Source organism: Acomys minous (genome assembly GCF_964271855.1).
Source record: "Acomys minous genome assembly, chromosome: 16".
NCBI lineage: Eukaryota > Metazoa > Chordata > Mammalia > Rodentia > Muridae > Acomys > Acomys minous.
Genome location: NC_140498.1, coordinates 74,426,920 through 74,450,988, shown reverse-complemented (window position 1 = coordinate 74,450,988; position 24,069 = coordinate 74,426,920). Strand labels below are relative to the sequence as shown.

Here is a 24,069-nt window from a genome sequence, read left to right as displayed (position 1 = left end):
CTCGAAAAATCAAATTAATAAATAAATAAAAAACAAAACCAAAAATCCTTTTTTATATTTGTGAGTGTGTGTGTGTGTGTCTGTCTGTCCCTTTGTCTGTGTCTCTGTCCGTTTGCTGTTGCAGGAGTCAGTTCTCTTCCTATCATTGGAGCCAAGCGTTGATCTCAGGTTTGGCGGCGGGCAATTGGCTTTCTCCCCTGAGCCTTCTCACCTCCTGCACCTTGAACTCCTCCTCCTCTGGCCTCTGCTTCCCAATGTAGCTTGTGTCGCTATATTCAATTGACACGGTGCTGGAGGTCAGCTACGGGGTTTCTTGAGCAACCACGATAGCAGCCGAGCTCCATCTCCAGCCCTTTCTTTGCTTTTGTTTTGAGACAGCATCTTCCTCTAGGGCCTTGGCTGCCTTCAAACCTCTGGCAATCTTCGTCCCTTAGCCATCTGAGTGCTGGGATTGCAGGGGCGAGTCGCCATGTCCGGCTTTGTTGCTGTGGATTTTGCTGCTGACTTGAGTTTTGTTCTTTTGCCTTTGTGAGACAGTCTTGCTGTTTAGCCCAAGCTAGACTTGGGACTCCTGACCTGTCTCAGCCTCCTCAGTGCTAGAATTTTAGCTGTGTCACCACACTTGGCTTTGTTGAAATGTTTTTATTGTCGCTGTTTGGTTTGGTTGTGGTCTTTGGGGGGAGGGCGTTGTTGTTGTGTGCTTTGTTATTTCTTTACTTTTGTAAGAAAGTGTCTCGTTGTGTAGCCCAGGCTAGCCTTGAACTCCTGATCCTCTTGCCTCAGCCTCCTCAATGCTAGGCTCACAAACCATGTTTGGCTAGACTGGGGATGCTAAGGCTAAGTAAGTGTCACACAACCTTAAGCAGTGGGAGGTCTGCGCACCTGTGCCCTGGCCTGAAGGCGTTGAGGAGAAGGTATCAGACTTAGACTGAGACCCCAGCACTGCTCTAAGTCTTGTGGGGCAGTGTCATGGTCAGATGAAGAACATAGGACCCAAAGAGGACTGTGGGGTGGCCAGAGGGTCGCGATGTTTGAAGACAGCGGACATGCGCTTCGTGAAACTATACCCTAAGGAAAGAGTAGAGGGTTTTTATTGTTGTATTATCGAGACAGGGTTTCTCTGTGTAGCCTTGGCTGTCCTGGATTCGCTTTGTAGACCAGGCTGGCCTCGAACTCTTATAATGATCCGCCTGCCTCTGCCTCCCAATTGCTGGGACTAAAGGCGTGAGCCACCACTCTCGGCCTGCCTGAGTAGAGGTTTGCCCATGCTCACCTGGTAAGCCTTGGCCAGGGCAGGCTCAGACTGCAGTTCACCCATTCCTGCCCTCCCTCCCTTTGCCTGGCATTGCCCACTTTCAAGGGCCACAGCTGACCGCCCTCTGCATGGTCCTCACCCTTGCCTGAGACTGCATGGCCAGTTCCACCCCAGAATGGCTGCTGTTTGGGAAAGGTGGGAGCTGCTCCTGGCACGTCTTGTGCTCAAGATGCCCAGGCCGGGTGCCGGGCCTGGTGGCACAGGTGAGGAGCTACGTGCCCTCCTCACACTTCTCTTCCGTCTCTCTTATTTCAGGGTGCTTTCCCGAATCCCTACCTTGAGCTCCCTTCTGGTTGTGAGGAGGGAGGCCTGGACCTTGGGTACCCCTGGTCCTGCAGGGGGAGATGATTGACAGGATCGAGTACAACGTGGAGCACGCCGTGGACTACGTGGAGAGGGCTGTGTCTGACACCAAGAAGGCCGTCAAGTACCAGAGCAAGGCGCGCAGGGTTAGTAGCCAGTTCTGCCCATGTCTGTGCCCCGGAGAGCACCCAGACTGTGGGACACAACTCCCCCACCTGCCTCTGTCCCGTTTTCAGAAACTCCAACCATAGCCTACCCTTATCCATCAATAGTACAATTAGGTCATCATTCCCCCTCCCCATATGTCAAATGGAACCCAGAATCCAGCACGTGCTAGACAAAAGCTGTATCGGTGAGCCACGCTCCAGCCCCTCACTGGGGGATTCTAGGCAGATGCTCTATCACTGAACCACACCCCAGCCCCTCACTGGGGGATTCTAGGCAGGTGCTCTACCACTGAGCCACACCCCAGCCCCTCACTGGGGGATTCTAGGCAGATGCTCTATCACTGAACCACACCCCAGCCCCTCCCTGGGGGGTTCTAGGCAGGTGCTCTACCACTGAGCCACACCCAGCCCCTCACTGGGGGATTCTAGGCAGGTGCTCTACCTCTGAGCCACACCCCAGCCCCTCCTTGGGGGGTTCTAGGCAGGTGCTCTACCACTGAGCCACACTCCAGCCCCTCACTGGGGGATTCTAGGCACACACTATACTATTCAGTGCCAGCATGAGGCCTCATTCTAGTTTTCCCCTTGCTGTACCCCGATTGCTCTTCTGAGGCCCTGCCCTTTGTCTCCCTGCAGAAGAAGATCATGATCATCATTTGCTGTGTGATTCTGGGCATCGTCATCGCCTCCACCATCGGAGGCATCTTTGGATAGAAACCATCCCGCCCACCGCTCCATTCTGGATGGGTCTCCTTGAGGAGGCCCCTGGCTGCTGCGCCTAGCTGGGTTGCCCTCCCTTAACTCCTGCCTTTTGGCTGGGAGCCCTTTCCCTCCCATCCCACACTGCTCCTTCTCTGCCATGAGGCTCCCGTTCCCACCACCCTGCCCCAAGCCCTGTCGTGTGCATGATCTTGTGACAGTGTGTGTCTGTACAGGAGGCAGAGGGGAGCAGGATTGGGACTAGCCGGAGGGGCTGGGAACAGGTCAGTGTGGGCAAGACTCGGGCCCTGGCCAGGTCCGCCTTTCAGGCCTGGGCTCCACCCTTCCCTTGGGACTCAGGCTCCTTTCTGGACCCCAACCTTGCCCTCACCTGCCCGGCCCTCTGGCTTCTCCAGCTCTCCCTGCCATGCCAAGGCATCTGGAGGGTGGGGACCAGTTGGTCACATGGTGCTGCTTTTCAGGTTAGGGGAGGGGTATCCCAAGGGATAGCTCAGCACTGAGTCTTTCTTAGCTGCCCACTGCCAGGAGGCTCAGGGTGCCATGGCTGCTGGTGTGTTAGGAGCACCCAGTACTCCCACTTCGGGCAAAGCCTGACAGTGTCTCTGGCCTCAGCTGCCCTTACCATAGCCCTGGGAGTCATGTCCCTGGGCTGGGCCTGAGTCTAGTGACCCATTCGTTGCAAGAAGCTTGGTGGTGCCATCTCTAGCCTTGCTTTGGGCTGGAGGGATGGAACAGGCTGTAGGCCTCTGCCCAGTCTCTAACAGGCATGTTAAGTCGTGGCCAGAGTTGCATGTTGGGGACAGTGGTTCCCTGCTTTCCTTATGCTCTGAAAAGCCAGGTGTCACTTTGGGCCTGCAGTCTCACCCTGCTCTGTCTCCCATTGATGTGCCACATGGTGTCGGGTGTACTGGATGCAGTATTCAGTAGCCAGCTGGGGAGGGAGCTCCCCACTTCTCTCCCCTGCCATCTTGGGGTTTCTCAGAGTCAAAAAATGTACCCCCTGCCCCAGGACCCCTTTCTCGTCCACAGGCAAGGAGTGTGCATGCAAGTGCATGCAGCGGGAGTTGGGGCCGTGTCTGTGTGCCCCCTTTTCCTCAGCTTTGCTCCTGCCCAGTGACTGTGACCACCGTCCGTGCTGCCTTCTCTCACGGCCACTTCCCTCCACCCCTTCACCAAAGGTCTTGGTACAACCAGCTGCCCATTTTGTGAGATTTTTATGTAGAATAAACATTTGTATCTGTAGTGAGCTTCTGGAACTTTCTTTCCATCTGCAGTGTAGGGGATATGGGATCAACCATGTAGGTACCAAAGGGGAAGAGGCTCAGATTTGGAGGATCCCACCCTCCCCCAAACACACAGGCCTTCAGTTGCCTCTGGGTAGTCAGCGGGTAACATTGGATTTTTCTGAGACAAGCCCAGAACCCTACTCTTACCTAGGGGACAGCAGAGCCTTTGCTCATCCAAGGCATGGCTCCATTATCTTTCATATTTTACAGGTGTACCAGGGGCCCTCAGAGGTTGGGAGAGTGGGTCGGATCCTCTACAACTGGATTTATAGATGGTTTTTAACCCCAGCGTTGGGTGCCAGAAACCAGCTCCAGTTTCTCCTCTGCACAAGCAACAAATGCTTTTAAACGCTGCGTCATCTCTCCAGCTCCCAGATCTTGTTTTTAAGGTTTTTTTTTTGGTTTGGGTTTTTTTGTTTGTTTTTTTGTTTTTTTGTTTGTTGTTTTTTTTTTGGAGACAGGGTTTCTCTGTATAGTCTTGGCTGTTCTGGACTCCCTTTGTAGACCAGGCTGGCCTTGAACTCACAGCAATCCGCCTGCCTCTGCCTCCCGAGTGCTGGGATTAAAGGCGTGTGCCACCATGCCCAGCCTTGTTTTTAAGTTTTAAGACAGGATATTGCCCGCCTTTAATGCCAGCACTTGGGAGGCAGAGGCAGGTAGATCACTGTGAGTTCGAGGCCAGCCTGGTCTACACAGTGAGTCTAGGACAGCCAAGGCTACACAGAGAAACCCTGTCTCAAAAACAAAAACAAAAACCAGAAAGAAAAAAAGACAGGGTCTCATTAGGAAACCCTGGCTGTTTTGGAACTTACAGGGTAGACCAGGCTGACTTCAAATTCACAAGAGATCCGCTTGCTCTGGTTCTCGGGTGCTTGGATTAAACGGGAGCACCACCATGACTGGCTGTTTCTGTCTGTCTGTCATGTGGGTACAGTTCTGTGGAGGTCAGAAGAGGGTGTAGATCCTCTGGACCTGGAATTATAGGTGGTTTTGTGCTCCCAATGTGGGTTATAGAAATCAAGCTCAAGGGAGCTGGAGAGATGGCTCAGTGGTTAAGAGCACTAGCTGCTCTTCCAGAGGTCCTGAATCCAATTCCCAGCAACCTCATGGTGGCTCACAACCATCTATAATGTGATCTGATTCCCTCTTTTGTGTACATGTACACACAGGCAGAATACTGTATATATAATAAAAAATAAATCTAATGTAAAGAAACCAAGCTCAGGCCCTCTGGAAGAGCAGTACATGCTCTTGACCACTGAGCCATCCCTTCTCCAGCCCCTTAAACAAAGGGGGGGCGGGCACTTGTGTGCCTGAGCATGTGTACATGTGTGAGGAGAGCCAAGGACAAGGCTTTGGGCCTCACAGTCTGCCTTGAGGCAGTCAAGGTCTTTTGTTCACTGTGTATAGCTGACCCATGAGTTCCAGAGAATTCTGACCATATCTGGCTTCACATGGGCTCTGGGAATCTTTTTTTTGGGGGGAGGGGGCGGGCTCTGGGAATCTTCAGGCCTCATTTGCATGGGAGGAATTGTCATGCCAGGGAGCCAAGGTCTCAGATCTGGTCCTAGGGAGGTGCCACTCCAGGGCCTTACACCTCTTGCCCTCCCTGCTATGCCATGTTGAGGTGCAGTCTCCCTTTTAGGGTTCACAGAACATAACCATCAAATAGCCTGGTGGACACCCCACACCCCACAGCCTGAGGCCCCCAAGTGCTAAGCTGTTGAACAGCTCCCACCTGAGGTAAGGGGCCGAGGCCTGAGGCAGTAGATACCTCAAACTCCCATCCCCAACTCTGCAGGACAACGTGACATGCAAGGTGAGTCCCCATTCAAGGACCCACCTGTGCCCTTAGCAAGTCACCAGAATGCTTTGTCCATTCCAGTTCCTTCCTGGGAGCCGTGCAGTGGTCCCCAACAGAGGAACCCTAGAGCCACAACCAGTTACTTAGAAAGTAATTTAATGAATTTAGGACAAAATAAAACATCCTTAGAAATTTTTTTCTTTTTGGCTTTTTAACAGGTTTTTGCTGTGTAGCCCAGACTGGCCTGGAACTTTCCATCTTATCTCAGCCTCTGGGGAGGGTGTTGGGAATACAGGATCTGGGCTGCCAAACCCACATTCCCCGGAACTCTTTTTAGTGAAAAAATATTTTGAGAGAGCTTCTGAGCTTTTTAAAAGTACTATGTTGCTTGCTGCTGAGGTAAACAGTTCAATCTAGAAAATTCCTCAGAGGCAAGTCCTGGGTTGGACAGCTTCCAACCTCCGAACAGAGTGGGTAGCCAGGGCTGTCTGCAGGACTGGATGCAGGTGTGGGCGGCCAAGGCCGTCTGCAGGACTGGATGCAGGTGTGGGCGCCCAGGGCCATCTGCAGGACTGGATGCAGGTGCGGTTGGCCGGGCTCGCCACTTGATTAGATGCAGCGCCCTCAGAAGCGGGGCTTGCGCTTGCGGCCGGTGTACTGGGTGTCAGGTCTGACTTCCCTGCAGACGGAGAACAGACCCAGGAGAGTGAAGAGCTCTAGCACCTCAGGTGCAGATGACTTCTTGGCGGCCACAGCATCACCCTCCCTGCCTGCCGTCCACGCCCAGCTGGTACTCACTTGCCCTGGCGCCTGCGCCGCTCCTTCTTCTCGAGGACCCACTCCCGGCTCTTCTTCACCAGGTCCCGCCGCGCCTTCTTGTGTGGAGCCCTGGCCAGAGACAGCAGAGGATGACTAAGGTGTGCACGGAGCAGCCCTGGGGCCCCTTCTCCCGTTTTGTAATCTCCACTCGGGACACCTCCACAACAGGACTTCTGGGTGTAGTCCCTGCCTCTGCAAGGTATCACTGGGTAGATGGCCCTGGCACACACCTTGCTCAGGGTAAACTCCAGGAAGGAGAAACTCAAGAGCCTGGTAGTGTCCAAGGGCAGCCATGGTACCTGCACAATCCAATACTGCCACTTAAGGTCCCCATCGGGACTGGGATTCAGTGAGCCTAGCAGAAGCCCGTGTCATCTGCCCACCTCCACCCGCTGCCCAACTCCAGCTTCTGTCAATGTCTGAGGCCGGAAAACAAGGCTGCCCGCTTATAGCAGTCCTGACGAAGATGCCCCTCACAGGCTGATCTTGGCCTCCAGCCCTGGCTGAGGAGGAACGTGATCCCCACAGCCCAATGGACAAGAGGCCAGGGAAGAGAGGGAGCTTGCTCTCCCACCCACGGCCTCATTTCCTTTGGCTGCCAGGATGAAGTGATGGAGACTAGCTTGAAGCAGAGCTGCCGGCTGCTTCGATATAGACTGAGGCCCCTGGGTGCAGGCAAGAGCCATGGCCTAGCCTTGCTGGACCCTGACCATGCAGGGCCAGAGCAGGGGCCCAAAAGTTACCCAGCATCTGGGATGTGTGCAGCCACTCAGGCCACTGGACAAGAAGGCAGGCCATTTGAGGCTGGAAGGGAGCCATGGGAGGACGGGAAGGGTACCCATGTTGGTCTGGAAGCCAGGAAGGAGCCTGGCATCTTAGTGGGCAGGTGAATAACAGACATCAGTGAGGTCAGTTTCAGCAGCACAGTGACACACTGCCATGCACACTGCAGGGGGTGGAAAGATGCCTTGTGACAAGGATCTGGCAGGCCCCAGCTGCCAGGAAGAAGACAAGGAAGAAAGGGAGGGAGGGAGTGGAGTGAAGAAAAACGGGAAGAGGGCTGGAATAGCCCAGAAGAGCAGAGGCGGGGCTGACAAGCATTTCCTCATATGAGACTCGTGTGATGCTGAGCGACCCTAAGATGCATAGACAGGGCTGGATGCCTTGTCCTTCCTTTGCAGAGCTGAAAAGAGGCATCTAGAAGAATCCCAAAGCTCAATGGAGAGTGAGCTAAAAAAGGACCGTGAGGGGACAAGGGTCAGGGGCCAGGTGCAGTCAGAGGTTACTGCAGACATGGAAATCCTTCCAAAGATTACAAGGAACACTGTAGGGACAGAGTGTAAATGGACACAAAATGGGAGCTACTAAATGTTGGGGCACATTGTATAAAGTATGTCTGTATATTCGACAGTTGGCTGCTAAACTGGCAGAGAGCTCAGTACTAGCTGGATCCAGGCATTGCTATTTCTATGGTCACTGGTCTCATAGTCTGTAAACATTCGTCCTCCCTCATTAATTAAGAGCTGATGGCCGATAGCTAAGCAGGAAGTGGAGGGTGGAACTTCCAGGAGAGAGGACTCTGGGAGGAAGAAAGCAAAGGCAAGAGATTGGCCAGGGACACAGGAAGGACTCTGCAGAGAGAAGGAACTAGTCACGTGGTGGCCATGGGCTTAACAGTCAGGGTAAAGTTAGATGACGTGGCTGGGAGTCTGCCCAGCAAAAGGCCTAAGGTTTTTTTTGTTTTGTTTTGTTTTGTTTTTTTGCTTTTCGAGACAGAGTTGTTTCTCCGTGTAGCCCTGGCTGTCCTGGACTCGCTTTGTAGCCCAGACTGACCTTGAACTCACAGCGATCCGCCTGCCTCTGCCTCCTGAGTGCTGGGATTAAAGGCGTGTGCCACCACTGCCTGGGGCAAAAGGCCTAAGCTTTAAACATTAATAAATCTCGTGTCTTATTTAAAACACTGGTGGGTCCGAGAAGTCCCACTACACAAAGGCAAGAAAAAGTCATGGAGGTGGAAAGGGAAGGGGAAGTGACCACAGGCGCCGGGAGCGATGGGGAAATGCCATGTGAAACCTGCTTCTTCTCACAGTGAAACAGAAACCAGGGCAGGTGACATGGCTCAGAGGGTAAAGGAGCTTGCTGTGTCGTGGGAGCCTGGGCCTCTCAGCTCCCCTGCTCGTTCTCCACTGAGCTTTGGGACTCTTCTAGATGTCTCTACTCGGCTTTGCAGAGGAAGGACAAGGCATCCCATGTCTCTTAGGGCCCTTGTCCTCACACTGGGTCTGTAAGCTGGGCTGTGTTGAATGACTTGAGTGGCCGCTCCCATCTGTGAGGAGATGAGGATGCAGGAGCCAGGGAAGGCTGAGGCCCAGGCCCTAGGTCAAAGTGGCTGAGGGGTGGTGGCGTGGTGGACAGGAGGACCCTGCCAAGCTCCTGTCAAGAAGGAGCTACGGCACTGTGGCTGCCCCAGTGCCTGGCCTTAGGAGGAGGCAGACACAGCCCAAGAGGCACATGTGGTCCTTACCGCTCACTGGTGAAAGTGGATTCGGTGGCCTGGTCCGCATCCTGACTTTCAGTCAGCCCCTGTAGGGGACAAAACTCTTCAGTTACCCTGGAGCTCACTGCCCCAACATAGAAACACCCACATCCAGGCCAGAGTAAGCCCAGCAGGCCTGAAAGCGAGGCTACAGGAGTGGGCGTTCCTTCCTAGGACCTGCAATAGTCTCAGACAGTGGGGTTCTGTGTGCAGGGGACTGGGGAACCCTGACCACCACAGCCCTCCCTGCATGCTCTTGTGTTGGGAAAACAAGGCACGGCTTGGAGCCCAAGACTCTTACCTTTGGCAGGGAGGTGGAAGGCCCAGAAAACAGACAGAGGTAGAACCTGAAATGAGAGAGAGCAACCCGAAGCCTGCCTCACAAGGCCCAGCAGGGAGAGGAGTCTCTGCCCTGATCTTTTTTTTTTTTTTAATACTTTTTTAAAGCTTTATTTATTATGTACACAGTACTCTGCCTGCATGTACACCTGTAGACCTGAAGAGGGCATCAGATCACATTGTAGGTGGTTGTGAGCCACCATGTGGTTGCTGGGAATTGAACTCAGGACCTCTGGAAGAGCAGTCAGTGCTCTTAACCTCTGAGCCATCTCTCCACCAGCCCCTGCTCTGCATCTTTGGTGACTCTGCCCACCTACCCAACATTCCTCTGTCTACTGCAGCCCTTGGTCCCAGCCCTGTGTATGTACATACACATGGAAGTCAGAGGTCAGCCTCTACTGTCACTCCTCAAGACACTGCCCAGCTCATTTTTTTGATAGGGTCTCTTACTAGCCTGGTAGTTAGGCTGGCTAGCCAGTGACTCTACAGAGATCTGCCTATCTCCATCTACCCAGCGCCGGGGCTACAAGAAAGCACCACCATGCCCGGCTTCTTCCTGTTTGTTTGTTTGTTTTAATTTTATTTCATGTATATGGATGTTTTGTCTGCATTTACAGCTGAACACCAGAACAGGACACTAGATCCTATAGGACTACAGTGATAGACAGTCGTGAGCTGCCATGTGGGTGCTGGGAATTGAACTCAAGAGCACTGGAAGGCAGCCAGTGCTCTTAACCACTGAGCCATCTCTCCAGCCATTGTTTTTGCTTTTTGAGACAGGCTATGCTGTGTAGCCCTGGCTATGCTGGAACTCACTCTGTAGACCAGGCTGGCCTCGAACTCACAGCGATCTGCCTGCCTCTGCCTCCCGAGTGCTGGGATTAAGGACATACACCACCACCCAGCACGCCTGGTCCCACATGGGTGCTGGAAAGGGGAATCCAGGCCCTCATGTTTGCCATCGGCCCCACGCCCAGCACTTACTTCTTTGCCTTGGCGCTGTTGGGGAAGTCCACTACCACGCCGCCAGTGAAGCCTGCCCTCGTGGCCTGGACCGTGATCAGCTCCAGCTGAGGAGAGGGGGCAGGGGAATGGGTGGAGTGGGTGAGGGGGCAGGAGGGACAGAAGCGAGAGATGTCCTCAGCCCTCGGTGGTCAGAATCTAAAACATATTCTAGCCAGACAGTTCCGACTCAGAGGCAGGGAAAGCCATGGAGGCAGCATGTGAGCAGCACCTGGTCTCGGCGGCCCCACCCTGAGGGAGGATCAGAGCAAAGCTGTTCTGCTCCAGGCACCCATCTCCAGGCTCTCAGGAAACGAGTGACGCCAACAAGACCAGACTCCCTTCTTTTGCTGCGGAACCGTCACTGTCATCGTCATAGGCCTAACAGGGCAGAACTGCTGAGGCCGTCCTCTCGCCTGCCCCCCCTCTACCTGCTGCATTCTGGAACTGAGTAATATCGCAGCATTTCCTGACATCACGCTGTTTTCACTTTTCTCTCTCAGTGTTGGGGATGGGGGCCAGGTCCTCATGAACGCTAGATGAGCACGCGGCCACTGAGCCACACTTCCAGCGTCCCCACCACCTCATGTATCAGCAGAAGATCAGCCTCCCCTACAGAGACAGCCCCTCTCAGAGAGCCACCTGGTGTCACAGAGCTACCACTAGGGTGCTCGTTCCCTTTTTTCTCCCCACCAGGCAGCATGAGTTCCTTGCTCCCTCATGGCGCCCTGTGGCAAGAAGGCAGCTGCACAGAGAGAACTGTTCTACACTGTCCCCTCCCTGCGGCTCTAGCCGCCTGCTCACCTGCTCCGAGTTCTCTGGGTATAGCTGCAGGACGGCGCGGGCCCCACGGACCTGTAAGCAACAGAGATGCCACGAATGTGTAAGTGCCCTGTGGACTCATGACCGCAGCACTCCCTCCCTCACTAAAGCTTTGTGGAGCTCCCGTCACAGGCAAGGCACCACTCTTACGGCTCAAAGTACCAACATGAACAAAGAGACTCCTGAACTTGTGGGGCACTCGCTGGTAAAGCTGGCATCTAACTTATAGTTGTCGTTTGGTGGTAGAAAGAAAAAAATTGGGGCCAGGTGGTGCATGCCTGTAACCTAAGCCTTTGGGAGGCAGAGGCAGGAGGATTGCCACATGCTCAAGCCCAGCCTGGTCTGAATAGTAAGTCCCTGTCTCAAAACAAGACACAGGAACAAAAATGACCCGCTAAGTGCTGGGATTAAATGTGTTGGCTCACGGGTGGGGCGCACTGGCTGCTCCTCTGAAGGAGCTGATGCCCATCCCCAGCACTCATGTGGCAGCTCACAGCTGTCTGTGACCCCAGACCCAGGACATGATGTGCCTTCTTCTGACCCCTGCAAGCATGGATGTGGTACACACACATACACGCAGACAAAACATTCAGATGTGTAATATAACAAAGTAAGACAAAAAAGGAAAAAGGTGTATGTCTCAATGCCTTTGTTTTCGTTTTTTTCAGTTTTCAGGGTTTTTGTGGAGACAGGGTTTCTCTGTGTAGCCCTGGCTGTCTTGGCCTCACTCTGTAGAGCAGGCTGGCCTCAAACTCAGAGATTCACCTGCTTCTGCCTCCCAAGTGCTAGGATTAAAGGCGTGCGCCACCACCACCTGACTCTGATTTTTTTAAATTAAAAAAGAAGGCAGTGAAGGGAGCTGCAGAGGACACGGGCACTCTGGCAGGTGGCTCCTGTGTGTCAGACATGATGTCTCCGTCCTCACTCAACTAAGTGTCTCCGATGTTAACCATGGCGCCCCTGTGCTTGACCACGTGTCGGCACTTTGCACCTGGGCTTTTTTCTTTCGCATTTTTACAGCATCTCTGGTTGACTCTGAACTTCCTGTGTAGTCAAAGCTGGCCTTGAACTCCCAACTCTCTGGTCCCTGCCTCCAAGTGTTAGGATTCCAGGTCTATACCACCACATCCTAGCTGAGTCTCAACAGATTATGTGTTCCTGTCTTAGCAGCCTTCCTCTCATGGGACCCCGTCAACTTCATCCTCCAACTTGCAATGCATGAAGGAGAAATGACAGACAGACAGACAGACAGACATGCATAAGAGGAGAGCTTATACTCACAAGGACAGAGTACAGAGAAGAGAAGAAGTGGTAGAGGCGCCTGGCAGGGACGTCCGACTTCTTGTTTGCATTGCAGAGCCACTGCACGGCAGAGATGCTGGAAAGGAAGGGACTCAGTCAGTCCTCCCCAAAGGCCTCCGCCATTAGCCACCATAATCGGCGGCCTATAGCTCCCACCCTGCAGAGGACAGTCCACTCTTGGTCACGTCTTTGCAACACACAACCAGTCAGGGCAGCTTTCACTTCCTTCATTGATTCCAGGAAAATGTCTTCTCAGCCAATGACTCTGCCTGTCTCCTGGTGCCAAGACTGTTACTGCCCCCTCATTCTCTTCCACCAATCAAAGGAAACCTACCAAACGGCACTTACACCAGCCACTCACCGCCCCTGACACTCTTCTGCTGTATCTATTCAGGCACTTAAAATCCCCCAGATCTCAAACCTTCTGCAGCTGCCCTCTTCACTTCTGGCCCACCCCTACTCACTGCTTTGCACACCCAGCCACAGAATGCCACACTACTGGCCTGGCACGAGCAAGGCCTTCAGTATGATCTCCAACACCACAAAGCAAAACCGACACTCCAGCCAGGGGGCGGACACCTTTAGTTCCAGCACTCAGGAGGGAGATGCAGGTGGATCGCTGTGAGTCCACACAGGGAGTTCAGGTCAGATAGGGCTACATAGCGAGATCCTGTCTTTAAAAACAAAGCCTCTTTCTCTCTCTCTCTCTCTCTCTCTGACATACAACTCCACACGCCAGAAGCTTCGTATGTCTTTCTTCCTCCCCACCCCCACATCTGGCCGCTTCATATTTATTAAACATTATTAACTTTGAGCCAGGCTGTCATGGTGCAGAGGATGAGCTTGAACTTCTCCTTTTTCTGGTGTTTTTTTTTTTTTTTTTTTTTTTTTTTTTTTTTTGAGACAGGGTTTCTCTGTGTAGCCTTGGCTGTCCTGGACTTGTTCTGTAGACCAGGCTGGCCTTGAACTCAGTGATCCACCTGCCTCTGCCACCCAAGTGCTGAGATTAAAAGCATCTGCTACCACCGCCTGGCTTTTTATTTTTATTTTTTATTTTTTTGAGACAGGGTTTCTCTATGTAGCCTTAGCTGTCTAGGACTTGCTTTGTAGACCAGGCTGGCCTCAAACACAGAGATCTGCCTGTCTTTGCCTCCTGAGTGCTGGGATTACAGGAGTGCACAGCAACAGTTGATATTTCTTTTTTTTTTTTTTAAAGATTTATTTATTATAAACACAGTGTTCTGCCTGCATGTACACCAGAAAGAGAGCACCAGATGCCACCATGTGGTTGCTGGGAATTGAACTCAGGACCTCTGGAAGACTAGCCAGTGCTCTTCGCCTCGGAGCCAAGTCTCCAGCCTCCCATATTTCATATTTCTAATAGTAATTCCAATACTCCAAAGCCGGTTATTAAAGTTCAGGGGCTGGAGATGGTTCCGTGATTAGGAACACTTGCTACTCCCGCAGGACACAAGTTCAGTTCCCAGCACCCGTACAATAGCTGGCAAGCATCTCCAGTGCCAGGGGCTTGGCCACTGTCCTTGAGCCACCATAGGGACCAGGACACATATACTCAGGCCAACACTCACATAAAATAAAAGGTCTCTTTCCAGTGAGAGCTTGTCTGAAACAAAAGGTGGACAGTGTCTGAGGACTGAACTTGAGGTGCTCTCTTGCCTCCGGCTGTCTGTACCAACACATACAACAATGTGCACACACAAGCATCCTTTTGTTTGTTTGCTTGCTTTTGTTTTTGTTTGTTTTTCAAGACAGGGTTTCTCTGTGTAGCCTTGGCTGTCCTGGATTCACTTTGTAGACCAGGCTGGCCTCGAACTGACATTGATCCACGTGCCTCTGCCTCCTGAGTGCAAGGATTAAAGGCGTGTGCGCCACACCTGGCACAACTATTCTTTTTAGCAGATTTTGTCCTTATAAATCTCAAAGTCTCAGAATGTATACGTTTGTTTAATTACACTTATTTACTATGCGCGTATCCTGGTTCGTGTATGGGATACAGATAAAGATTTTCAAGAATCTTCTTTCTCACCACCATGTGTGTTCAGGCTCTGGTTCGTCAGGCTTGGTACCGAGCATCTGTAATCACCGGGCCAGCTCACAGGCCCAAAACACATAACTTTTACAATACCATATAATGACTGCTATTCAGCTGGGTTTAGGAAACACTAGTCTATGAAATTATAAGTAGGAGAGCCTAGCCAGGCGTGGTGGCACATGCCTTTAATCCCAGCACTGGGGAGACAGTGGCAAGTGGACTGCTGGGAATTCAAGGCCAGCATGATCTACAAAGTGAGTCCACGACAGCCAAGGCTACACAGAGAAACCCTGTCTTGAAAAACAAACAAACAAAAGTGAAGACCCTCACCTGATGCAGCCATCAAAAGAGCCTGGTCTGAAAGGGATTCCCTGGCCCATGTCCCCTAGCAGCAGGTCTCCTTCTGTGTCTCGGTCCAAGGCGGCATCTACATTGGAGGAAAAGAAAGTGTGGGCATAGCTGGTGTGGTGGGCCAGCCCTTGACTCTGGCAAGAGGGAGGCCAAGGCAGGAGTATCCCAAACTGGGGACTGGCCTGGGCAATACAGGAAGACCTTATCTCAAACAACCCAACATCCCATTTAGCCACTTCATATTCAAGAGGATAGTCACCTTGGTACAGGACAGGGTACGCTTACCTAACATGGCAGGGCTGATGTCGATGCCCACCCAATAGTGTCCCTCATCTGAGATGTAATCCCCACTCAATCCCGAACCACAGCTGGAAGAAACAACGCACAGGGGCTCAGAAGGCTGAAGAGCAGGGGCACTCCATCCTAACACAGATAATTGGACCTGGGGCCCCAGAACCTCACCCTATGTCCAGCAGGTAAGAGGGCTGACCCTCCGGCAAACTGAGGAGCTCCAACGCTCGCTCGGTCATCTTGGTCTGGATGTCAATCATCCGTGAGCTGGGAAGTAGGAAAACACCAGAATGGTTACAGAATTCTAGGTTGTATTTCTCCTAAACCAAAGAAGTCAGGAGAGTGAGAAAAGGAATCGTGAGGTAGGGGTACTTTTTCTAACACTTTTTAAATTTATTTCATTTACTGTGTGTGTGTGTGTGTGTGGCAGTCAGAGGCCAACTTGCTCAATTTGGTTCGTTTCTTCCAACACACGTTCTAGGTATTAAACTCAGGCAAGAAGCTTGGGGATAAGGCCCTGAGCTATCTCCCCAGCCCTCGATCAACATTTTAAACTTACAATTCTAACCGGAAATCAACAAACTCAAATGCACTTATTAAACTTAGTCCCGTGATAGGCATGGACACTCCCACAAAATTCCAGTACTCAAAAGGCTGAGACAAGGCTAAGAATTTAGGGCCAACCTGGGCAAGACCCTGCCTCCAAACAACATCAAAAAAGTAGTTCCAAAAGTAGTATGTCATTTTATTGTACAAATATTTTATTAAACTATATATACATATATATATATAATTTTGTTATGTGCTTTTTGTGTTTTGCATGCATATCTGTGTGAGAGGGTCAGATCTTGAAGTTATAGATAGGTGTGAACTGCCAACCGGGTGCTGGGAATTGAACCCAGGTCCTCTGGAAGAGCATTCAGTGCTCTTAACCACTGTGCCATCTCTCCAGCCCTTGTGCACCAATTTTAAGTGCACTAGTTGCCTAGCCGATAAAGAGAGCAAACCACTCAACAAAGGACCAGTCAGTGAGTATCTACAACTCCACTAGACTTTTGTGTCTTATTCCTTAGGAATGTATACTCTCCAAGAGTCATCTGCCATTGGGCTGGAGAGATGGCTCACTGGTTAAGAGCATTGACTGGTCTTCCAGAGGACCTGAGTTCAATTCCCAGCACCCACATGGCAGCTCACAATTGTTTGTAACTCCAGGGTCTAATACCCTCACATAGACATACAGACAAAACAGCAATAAAAATAAAATTAAAAAAAAAAGTCACCTGCCAAACTCCCATATACAAAGATCATCCACCAATGAACAAGGGTTAGAGCTGTGGCTCAGTGGTAGAGTACTTGCCTAACATACAAGAGGCCCTAAATTCAATCTCCAGCACCGCCAAAAAAACCCAGAAAGATTCACCTCAGTGGTAAAATGTGTGTGCCAGGCCATACATTCCATCCCCAGTAACCAGAAAACGAAACCTTACAGTATTGGTGGCCCTGAGGAGTATAATATAAGGCAGGCCCCAGGTGTGGTCCAGACCTCCACAGAACCAGAACCTGGGAAGCAGAGGCAAGTATATCTCTGTGAGTTCGAGGCCAGCCAGGGCTATATAGTGAGACTGTGTCAAAAAGGAGGTGGGGGGGGCGGGGAAGTAAACAGAAGAACACAGCAGTGCATGCCTGTAATCTCAGTGTGCAGACAGCTGAAGCAGGTGAGTCACTACAGGTCAGGCCTGACTGGGCTACATAACATGACCTTATCTAAAAAAAAAAAGAAAGAAAGAAAGAAAAAAGCTGGGCAGGTGGTAGCGGGACACGCCTTAATCCTAGCACTTGGGAGGCAAGAGTTAGGAGGATCTCTTATGAGTTCAAGGCCAATCTGGTCTACAAATAAAATCCAGGACAGCCAAGGCTACAAAGAGAAAGCCTGTCTTGAAAAACAAAACAAAACAAAAGGGAAAACCATAATCAATTTCTTTAACCACATATATTAAATAATTATTTTCAGGCCAATATACTCAAAGTATCATTTCAAAATGTACTCAACATAAAATTGTGAGATGTGGTTTGTGTGTGTGTGTGTGTGTGTGTGTGTGTGTGTGTTTCAATTTCTTCACATTAGGTCATTCAAATTCACAAAATCTTAATAGCTAGCTACTGGCTGCCATATTGGACATAAGAGCCACACCTGATGATTCCAAAATCCATAGTAAATCATCACACATAATAGTTTCCATAGAGTTGTACATGCTGGACCGTGCCTGTAATTTTACCCCTTGTAAGGTGGAGATAGGTGGGTCAGAAATTCAGTCACCTCCGATACATGGCAAAATCAAGACCATCCGAGGTTATATAAGGCCATGTTTCAAGCCAACAAAACCAAATAAATTATCATGTAGAGGATTTAGGCATTATTTATGTCAATGGTTGCCATGACAATTCAGTGCAACCATGTATTTTAAAAGGATCACAATAAGCCTATAATGAGTACGTCCTCCTTCCTAATAATACTGATTCCTTTCTGGGGGTGTAGCTTAATGGTAGAGTGCTTTTCAGAATCTTTCAGTGAACTGCTAGGGGTGTGGCCCAAAGCTAAAACGTCTGCCCAGAATCCCCAAGTGACGGCCTGGAGGTGTGGCTCACTGACAAAGCACTTACACGACATGACAGTACCCTACTTGTATCCTCTAACCAAAACACACTGTCAAGCGACCTAGTGTAAACTGGAGATGAATGAATGTGTGTACCACACTGGTACTGGAGTACCAAGATCTCTCCAGGAATTCAATGGTTTAAAGTTCACTTTACCGGTGACAGAACGGCATTTACTCAGGTCCCTCCTTTCCCCCAACTCCTCAATTTTACATGTTTTCCAAGCGACGCCCAGAATCGAGGCGATTTGCCAATCCCGACCCACCAATACCGCTCAACAGCCATGCCCTCCTCACTTGCGAACGTATTTCCGGGCTTCATTCTGATCATAAAACTGTTGGGAAGAAAAGAATACGTGGGATAAGAAGGGAAGAATCCAAAAGTAGTCATTCTAGAAAAAGACCAAGACATGACGGCGCTCTCACCAGCTCTGGCGGTCCGCTGTGTTCGGGTCTCCGGCTACGAGACGCCATCTCTAGGGTACCGCGGCACGCTGGTGCCGGCTAGTCCAAGCGCGATGTCTTGACGTCACCAACCTGCGACCGCATCCTAGCAGTGGCTCTAAATTGTCCCCGCTTTTCCTTTTATTTGATTGGCTATAAGGCGGGGGCGGGGCGCCGCCCAGGGGTCTCGGCTTTCATTGGCCGGCTGGGCGCCGCCCGGCACCCGCCGCAACATGGCGGCCGCGCGCTGCCTTGGGTGGCCGCTGTCACCTCTGTGGAGATTGTGGCAGGTCCCGGGATTGCCTCAAAATTCAGCCGCGGGCTTGTGCCCCGGAGTGAGGACTTACTCCCGCACCGCCCTCTATGAGCTGCTGGGAGTCCCCTCCACGGCCACGCAGGCACAGATCAAAGCAGCGTACTACCGGCAGAGCTTCCTCTACCATCCTGACCGCAATCCTGGGAGCACCGAGGCCGCCGAGCGCTTCACACGCATCTCCGAAGCCTATCTGGTCCTGGGCAGCTCCATCCTCCGTCGCAAGTATGACCGAGGTTTGCTCAGCGACCAGGACCTGCGGGGACCCGGTGTCAAGCCCTCTAGGAAGCCCGTGGCGGATCCCACTCCTCCCCGCCCCCGTCCCTACACCCCTCGTGCTCACTATGGCTTCCGGTCCTCTCCCGGGGACGGTCGCACTATGTTCGACTTTGACGCCTTCTACCAGGCGCACTACGGAGAACAGCTAGCCAGAGAGCGGCGCCTGCGCGCTCGGAAGGAAGCCCTTCGCAAAAAGCAGGAGGACAGAACCAACAAGGGTCTCCGCTGGGACGATACCCGAGATGCCACTTTCTTTGTCGTCCTTTTCCTTATCTTCGTCTACGTCGGCTTTCGTATTTAATCGGAGAAAAGGAGGGAAGGGAAGTCAGCCCAAGAAACGTGCCTTTCTTGACCCTTGAACTTACTGGTCTTGGATTGAATTGGCTACCTCTAGTGGCATTCTCTTGACCCTCCAGCCTGGCCGGTGATCAGCACACCCGTCTCCTATGGTCCAGAAAAAAGGGCCTCTTCAGTGGCCAACAAAGAGGCCCCAGGATAAAGATTGCTGAAAACCAGAAATTGAAGTGCTTTCCAGAGTCCCCTGGATGCCTGCTTGTTTCTAGAAGTTGCCTTCCAGGTGTCAATCCCCGTAACTTGCTCTGGTTTTATCCAGTGAGCAAGATTTGCCCCGTCCCTTGCCACATGTTTGTACCATGGTGCGGAGCTTCCACTGTAACCTTTGAACCGTTCAATACCACTGGTTGATTGTCTGATGCCAAAAAGATTTAATTCTTACGGGCCCTGCATGAAATTTATTTTTCTGTGTTAAGGGAAGCCACATGTAAGTCGGCGAGAGAATGCGCGGATGCAACAGCACTGCGTTTAGACCCAGGCTTTGCTGTCTTCTTGCGTCCCCGCTTTCTCCACCATGAAAAAATATTAGTGAAAGGTTGCCATTTTTCCTCAGATCTGTTCCACACCACCTAACGTCGTTCAAGATGGAGAGAACAAAGCCTTTGTGTATGAGGAATGTGTTCCTGTGCTCATATTGATACGGGGTGTGACCTTGGGGGAAGGTGCTGAGTGTGGACGTAATAGCAGGAAACAAAATGATTTTGTCTTCTGAGATCTGTCACTATTACTCATATTCTAGTACACAGTGGTGGTGTAGGGTGGCAATGCTCAGGCAGTGTGCCTGTCCTTGGTCTTCCTTTTACTAGCCACTTGCTAAATGTGCAGCTTGTTAACTGACCTGAGTGTGGCCCTTGCATCTGCAGGGTTGATCATGGGTGCCACCAAGTCAAATCCTTCTAATGAGCCGTTTGGATTGTGTGAAGATTTTGGGCTTTGGAGTAGCCAGGAATAGAAGGCGGTTCACTGGTCAAGATAGAGATGAAGTCCAAAGTGTAGTGTAGGCCAGTAATCCAGGGAGGCTGAGGCTGGAGGATTGTGACCAATTACATAGCAAAGCCTGTCTTTAAAAAGACACAAACTGAAGCCGGGCGTGGTAACACACACCTTTAATCTCAGCACTTGGGAGGCAGAGGCAGGTGGATCGCTGTGAGTTTGAGGCCAGCCTTGTCTACAAAGGGAGTCCAGGACAGCCAGGGCTACGAGGAGAAACCCTGTGTGGAAAAAAAAAAAAAAGATACAAACTACCAGGTGTATAGTTGTTACACACCTTTAATCCCAGCACTCCAGAGGCAGAGGCATGGGGGTCTCTGAGTTTGAGGCCAGCTTGGTCTACAGAGTGAGTTCCAGGACAGCCAGAGCTATATAGTGAGATCCTGTCTCTGCAAAAACAAAACAAAACAGAAAAAAGATTTAAAAAAAAAAAAAGTTAAAAGACTAGGTTCCTTATATGCTGCCGACCAAGTGTTATAATGGTTTTAGTTTTGTCTTTTTTGAGACAGCTCACTGAAGACTACGGTGGTCTTGAACGCAGAGATCCACCTGCCTCTGCCTCCCTAAGTGCTGGGATTATAGGTGTGCACCACCTTACCTGGCACTGATTGCTGTTTTGATACAACTGGATTTCTTCTCATATTTCTGGCAGGTCATTCGCATGGTGTAACTTTGGTCTCTCTCATGGTTTCAGTATTAGTCAGGACAGGATGTAGTAGCATGTATATAATCCCAGCATGTAGCAGGCTGAGGCAGGAAGGCCTCCAGTTTAAGGCCGGTCTAGACTATAGTGACATCTGTCTCAAGAAAGGTGGAACTGGGTATGGTGGTGGACACATGTAATTCCAGTGCTGGGGAAACAGAAGCAAAAGGCTCGCCCACAAGTTTGTGGGCCAACTGGTCTACCTCGTGAGTTTCAGGCTAGCTAGAGCTACTTAGTGAGGCCCTGTTTCAAAAAGAAAAAAGGGGCCAGGCATAGTGGTGCATGCCTGTAATCCCAGCACTCAAGGAAGCAGAAGCAGGTGGATTGCTGTGAGTTCAAGGCCAGCCTGGTCTACAAAGTGAGTCCAGGACAGCCAAGGCTGCACGGAGAAACCCTGTCTTGAAAAGCCAGAGGGGGGGGGGGTGGAGTCGGGGTAGAACTATGAAGTGGCTCAGTGGGTTAAAGAGTTTGTCTTGTCCCCAAGCCTAACAACCCTGGCGCCTACATAGTAGAAGGAGAGAACTTACTCCTAAAGTTTTCTCTTAACCTCTACATAAGCATAGTGGCATGTACATGTTTGCCCATGTGCACCCCCATACCTCAACACAAGGCAAAATAAATAAATATAAATAAATGTGAAAAAAAGTTATGATTGACTCAGGAGATCCCCACAGCACCCCATGAATGACCACCAATACTCATTTTGGGAAACAAGTCCTGTATCTTGAACCTAGAAGGTCAGCAGGTCCCATGAAGAGAGAGCTGGCCAGTCGAAGGCCTCCCTCAGCCTTTGTCTTGAGTGAATGAGGATGGAAAAGAGCGAGAACGTGGCTCAGTGGGTAGACTGTGTACCCAGCACGCACAAGCCCTGGGTTCCAGCTGCAGCACTACACAGGGTGCATGGTGGTGCATTCCTGTAACTACAGTGCCCAGTGAAGGCAAGAGGATCCAAAGTTCAATGCCATCCTAAGACACAAGAGAGTTTAAGGCCAGCCTAGACTACATAAGACTCTGTCTATAGACAGACAGACAGACAGATATAAAGATGATTTAATCCCAGACTTGGCCTGCTTGCAGTTCAGCTTCCCTGGGATGAAGTCACACTTGCATCTGTCTGTGGGTAGCATCATGGGAGCATCTGTCTGGGCAGCCCCCCCCCCCCCCCCATGCACGTTAGCTCAGATCCAACTTGCAGCTTAGGTAGTGCACTATACAGCCTCCGTGTTGGCAAGTAGAGCCCCCCTCTATGTTAAAGTCACACCACAGTGATCACTGGGAATGAAGAATGCACAAAGCCCTAGGTACCATCTATTATGGCAACAGCAGAAATAATGGTGGTGCCAGCTGCAAGGCCAGTCCACAGGAAGTGGAGGCAGGAGGAACAGAAGTTTCAAGGCCTTCTCTGGATGCAGTTGAATGTAAGCCTTTAATGCCAGCATTCAGGAGGCAGAACCAGGTGGATCTCTCTGAATTGGAGGCCAGCCTGGTCTATACATGAGTTCCAGGAAAGCAAGAGCTGTATGAGACCCTGTCTCAAATCATAACAACCACAAAAAAGGAAGGCAAGATAGAGTTTGGGGCTTGGAGAGAGTTTTGTGGTTAAGAGCATGTACTGCTCTTGTAAAGGATGCATGTTCGGATCCTAGCACTCACATCAAGTGGCTCACAGTGGCCTGCTCTAAAATCTATCACCCTCTTCTGGTCTCTGTGGGTACTACACTCACATGCACAGACACACACACACACACACACATTAAATTATATATAATGAATCTTTAAAAAAAAAAAAAAAGGCCAGGCAGTAGTGATACACACCTTTAATCCCAGAACTCAGAAGACAGGCAGGTAGATCTCTATGAATTCAAGGCCAGTCTGATCTACAGAGTAAGTTCTAGGACAGCCAGAGCTACATAAAGAAACTTGGTCTCAAAGGAAAAAACCCCCCCAAAACCCAAAAACGATGGCCTGCAGAGATGGCTCAGAGGTCCTGAGTTCAAGTCCCAACAACCACGTAGTGGCTCACAACCATCTATGATGAGGTCTAGTGCCCTCTTCTGGCGTGCAGGCCTACATGCAGGCAGAATATGTAATAAATATATATTTTTCTATGCCAAAAAGGGGGGAAAAGAAAGAAAGAAAGGAAGGAAGGAAGGAAGGAAGAAAGAAAGAAAAGAGGGGATGGGAACATTCTTCATAGAAATTGACTGCTTTGTGTCAGATGTAGTAGTACACACTTGTAATCCCAGCACTTGGGAGGCAGAGGAAGGTGGATCACTGTGAGTTCAAGGCCAGCCTGGTCTACAAGGTGAATCCAGGACAGCCAGGGCTCCACAAAGAAACCCTGTCTTGAAAAACCAAAACCAAACAAACAAATTGAGTGCTTGGCACCACTGTGGGTTGACCCCTGCAGGGATTTGAATTTGATACAATGACCCATGCCTTGGCTAATTAAATAGGGCAACAGATCACCGTGCTTAGCCTAACAACCTGAGTTCATCCTCATCTCAGGGACCCAGGGTAGAATGAGCATCAACTCCCAGAAACTGTCCTGTGGCTCCATGCATGTGCATACACCCACTCTCACACGCAAATAAATGTGTTTTTTCTTCTAAAGAAACTTTCTTTTATACAGAGAGAGATGAGTATACATCTTTTTTTGTTTTTGTTTTGTTTTGGTTTTTGGTTTTTTTGGTTTTTCAGGACAGGGTTTCTCTGTGTAGCTTTGGCTGTCCTAGAGCTAGCTCTGTAGAACAGGCTAGCCTCAAATACATAGTGATCTGCCTGTCTCTGTCTCCTGATTGCTTGGGTTAAAGGCGTGCTCCATCACTGCCCAGATTTAAATCTTCACTTTTTTTCAGTGCTGGGAATTGAACCCAGAACTTGTACATGCTAGGTAAGGGCTCTCCCATTGAGTCACAGCCTCAACCCCTCCCTGGGGGATTCTAGGCAGGTGCTCTACCACTGAGCCACATCCACAGACTCTCGCTGGGGGATTCTAGGCAGGTGCTCTACCACTGAGCCATACCCCAGCCCCTCACTGGGGGATTCTAGGCAGGTGCCTCTACCACTGAGCCACACCCCAGCCCCTCACTGGGGGATTCTAGGCAGGTGCTCTACCACTGAGCTACACCCTAGCCCCTCACTGGGGGATTCTGGGCAATGTCTCTCCCTACTTAGGAGCTACAGAGGGTCCCTGAGTGTAAGTCACTTTACTTATGAGCC

The 24,069-nt window shown here is 50.8% G+C and overlaps 3 protein-coding genes across 6 annotated transcripts in view; 2 read left to right on the top strand and 1 right to left on the bottom strand.

Annotated features, from left to right (window-relative positions):
• Positions 1 to 3,747, top strand: part of STX1A (syntaxin 1A) — a 29,733-nt gene extending 25,986 nt beyond the window's left edge. Inside the window, exons 9-10 of one of the 2 annotated variants that reach the window (XR_014775916.1) lie at positions 1,571 to 1,764; positions 2,422 to 2,459. Coding sequence is in view for 1 of the 2 variants with exons in the window: in XM_084764655.1 (XP_084620781.1) it covers positions 1,654 to 1,764; positions 2,422 to 2,499 (189 nt within the window). In the remaining variant the exon portion in view is untranslated. Of the gene's footprint in view, positions 1 to 1,570; positions 1,765 to 2,421 lie in introns of both variants that reach the window. The other variant, XM_084764655.1, reaches the window with a different exon arrangement.
• A 1,987-nt stretch (positions 3,748 to 5,734) lies between these two features.
• BUD23 (BUD23 rRNA methyltransferase and ribosome maturation factor) lies at positions 5,735 to 18,331 on the bottom strand. Of its 3 annotated transcripts, none has more exons than XM_084764663.1 (12): positions 18,191 to 18,331; positions 18,062 to 18,099; positions 15,282 to 15,377; positions 15,105 to 15,187; positions 14,799 to 14,895; positions 12,395 to 12,491; positions 11,096 to 11,146; positions 10,274 to 10,359; positions 9,252 to 9,297; positions 8,939 to 8,997; positions 6,394 to 6,483; positions 5,735 to 6,274 (listed from the first exon to the last, which is right to left on the bottom strand). In XM_084764663.1, the coding sequence occupies exons 1-12, from the start codon at positions 18,236 to 18,238 to the stop codon at positions 6,220 to 6,222; spliced, it is 846 nt and encodes a 281-aa protein (XP_084620789.1). In that variant the 5' UTR covers positions 18,239 to 18,331; the 3' UTR covers positions 5,735 to 6,219. The 3 variants fall into 3 exon arrangements, with proteins under 3 accessions (XP_084620789.1, XP_084620790.1, XP_084620791.1); XM_084764664.1 differs by having other exon boundaries at positions 18,037 to 18,099; positions 18,191 to 18,264; XM_084764665.1 differs by lacking the exon at positions 18,191 to 18,331 and adding an exon at positions 16,794 to 16,874 and having other exon boundaries at positions 18,062 to 18,093.
• Positions 18,332 to 18,432: 101 nt separating this feature from the next.
• On the top strand, positions 18,433 to 19,770 carry DNAJC30 (DnaJ heat shock protein family (Hsp40) member C30). Its single transcript, XM_084764675.1, has one exon. The coding sequence runs from the start codon at positions 18,442 to 18,444 to the stop codon at positions 19,099 to 19,101; it is 660 nt and encodes a 219-aa protein (XP_084620801.1). The 5' UTR covers positions 18,433 to 18,441; the 3' UTR covers positions 19,102 to 19,770.
• The last annotated feature ends 4,299 nt before the right edge of the window (positions 19,771 to 24,069 follow it).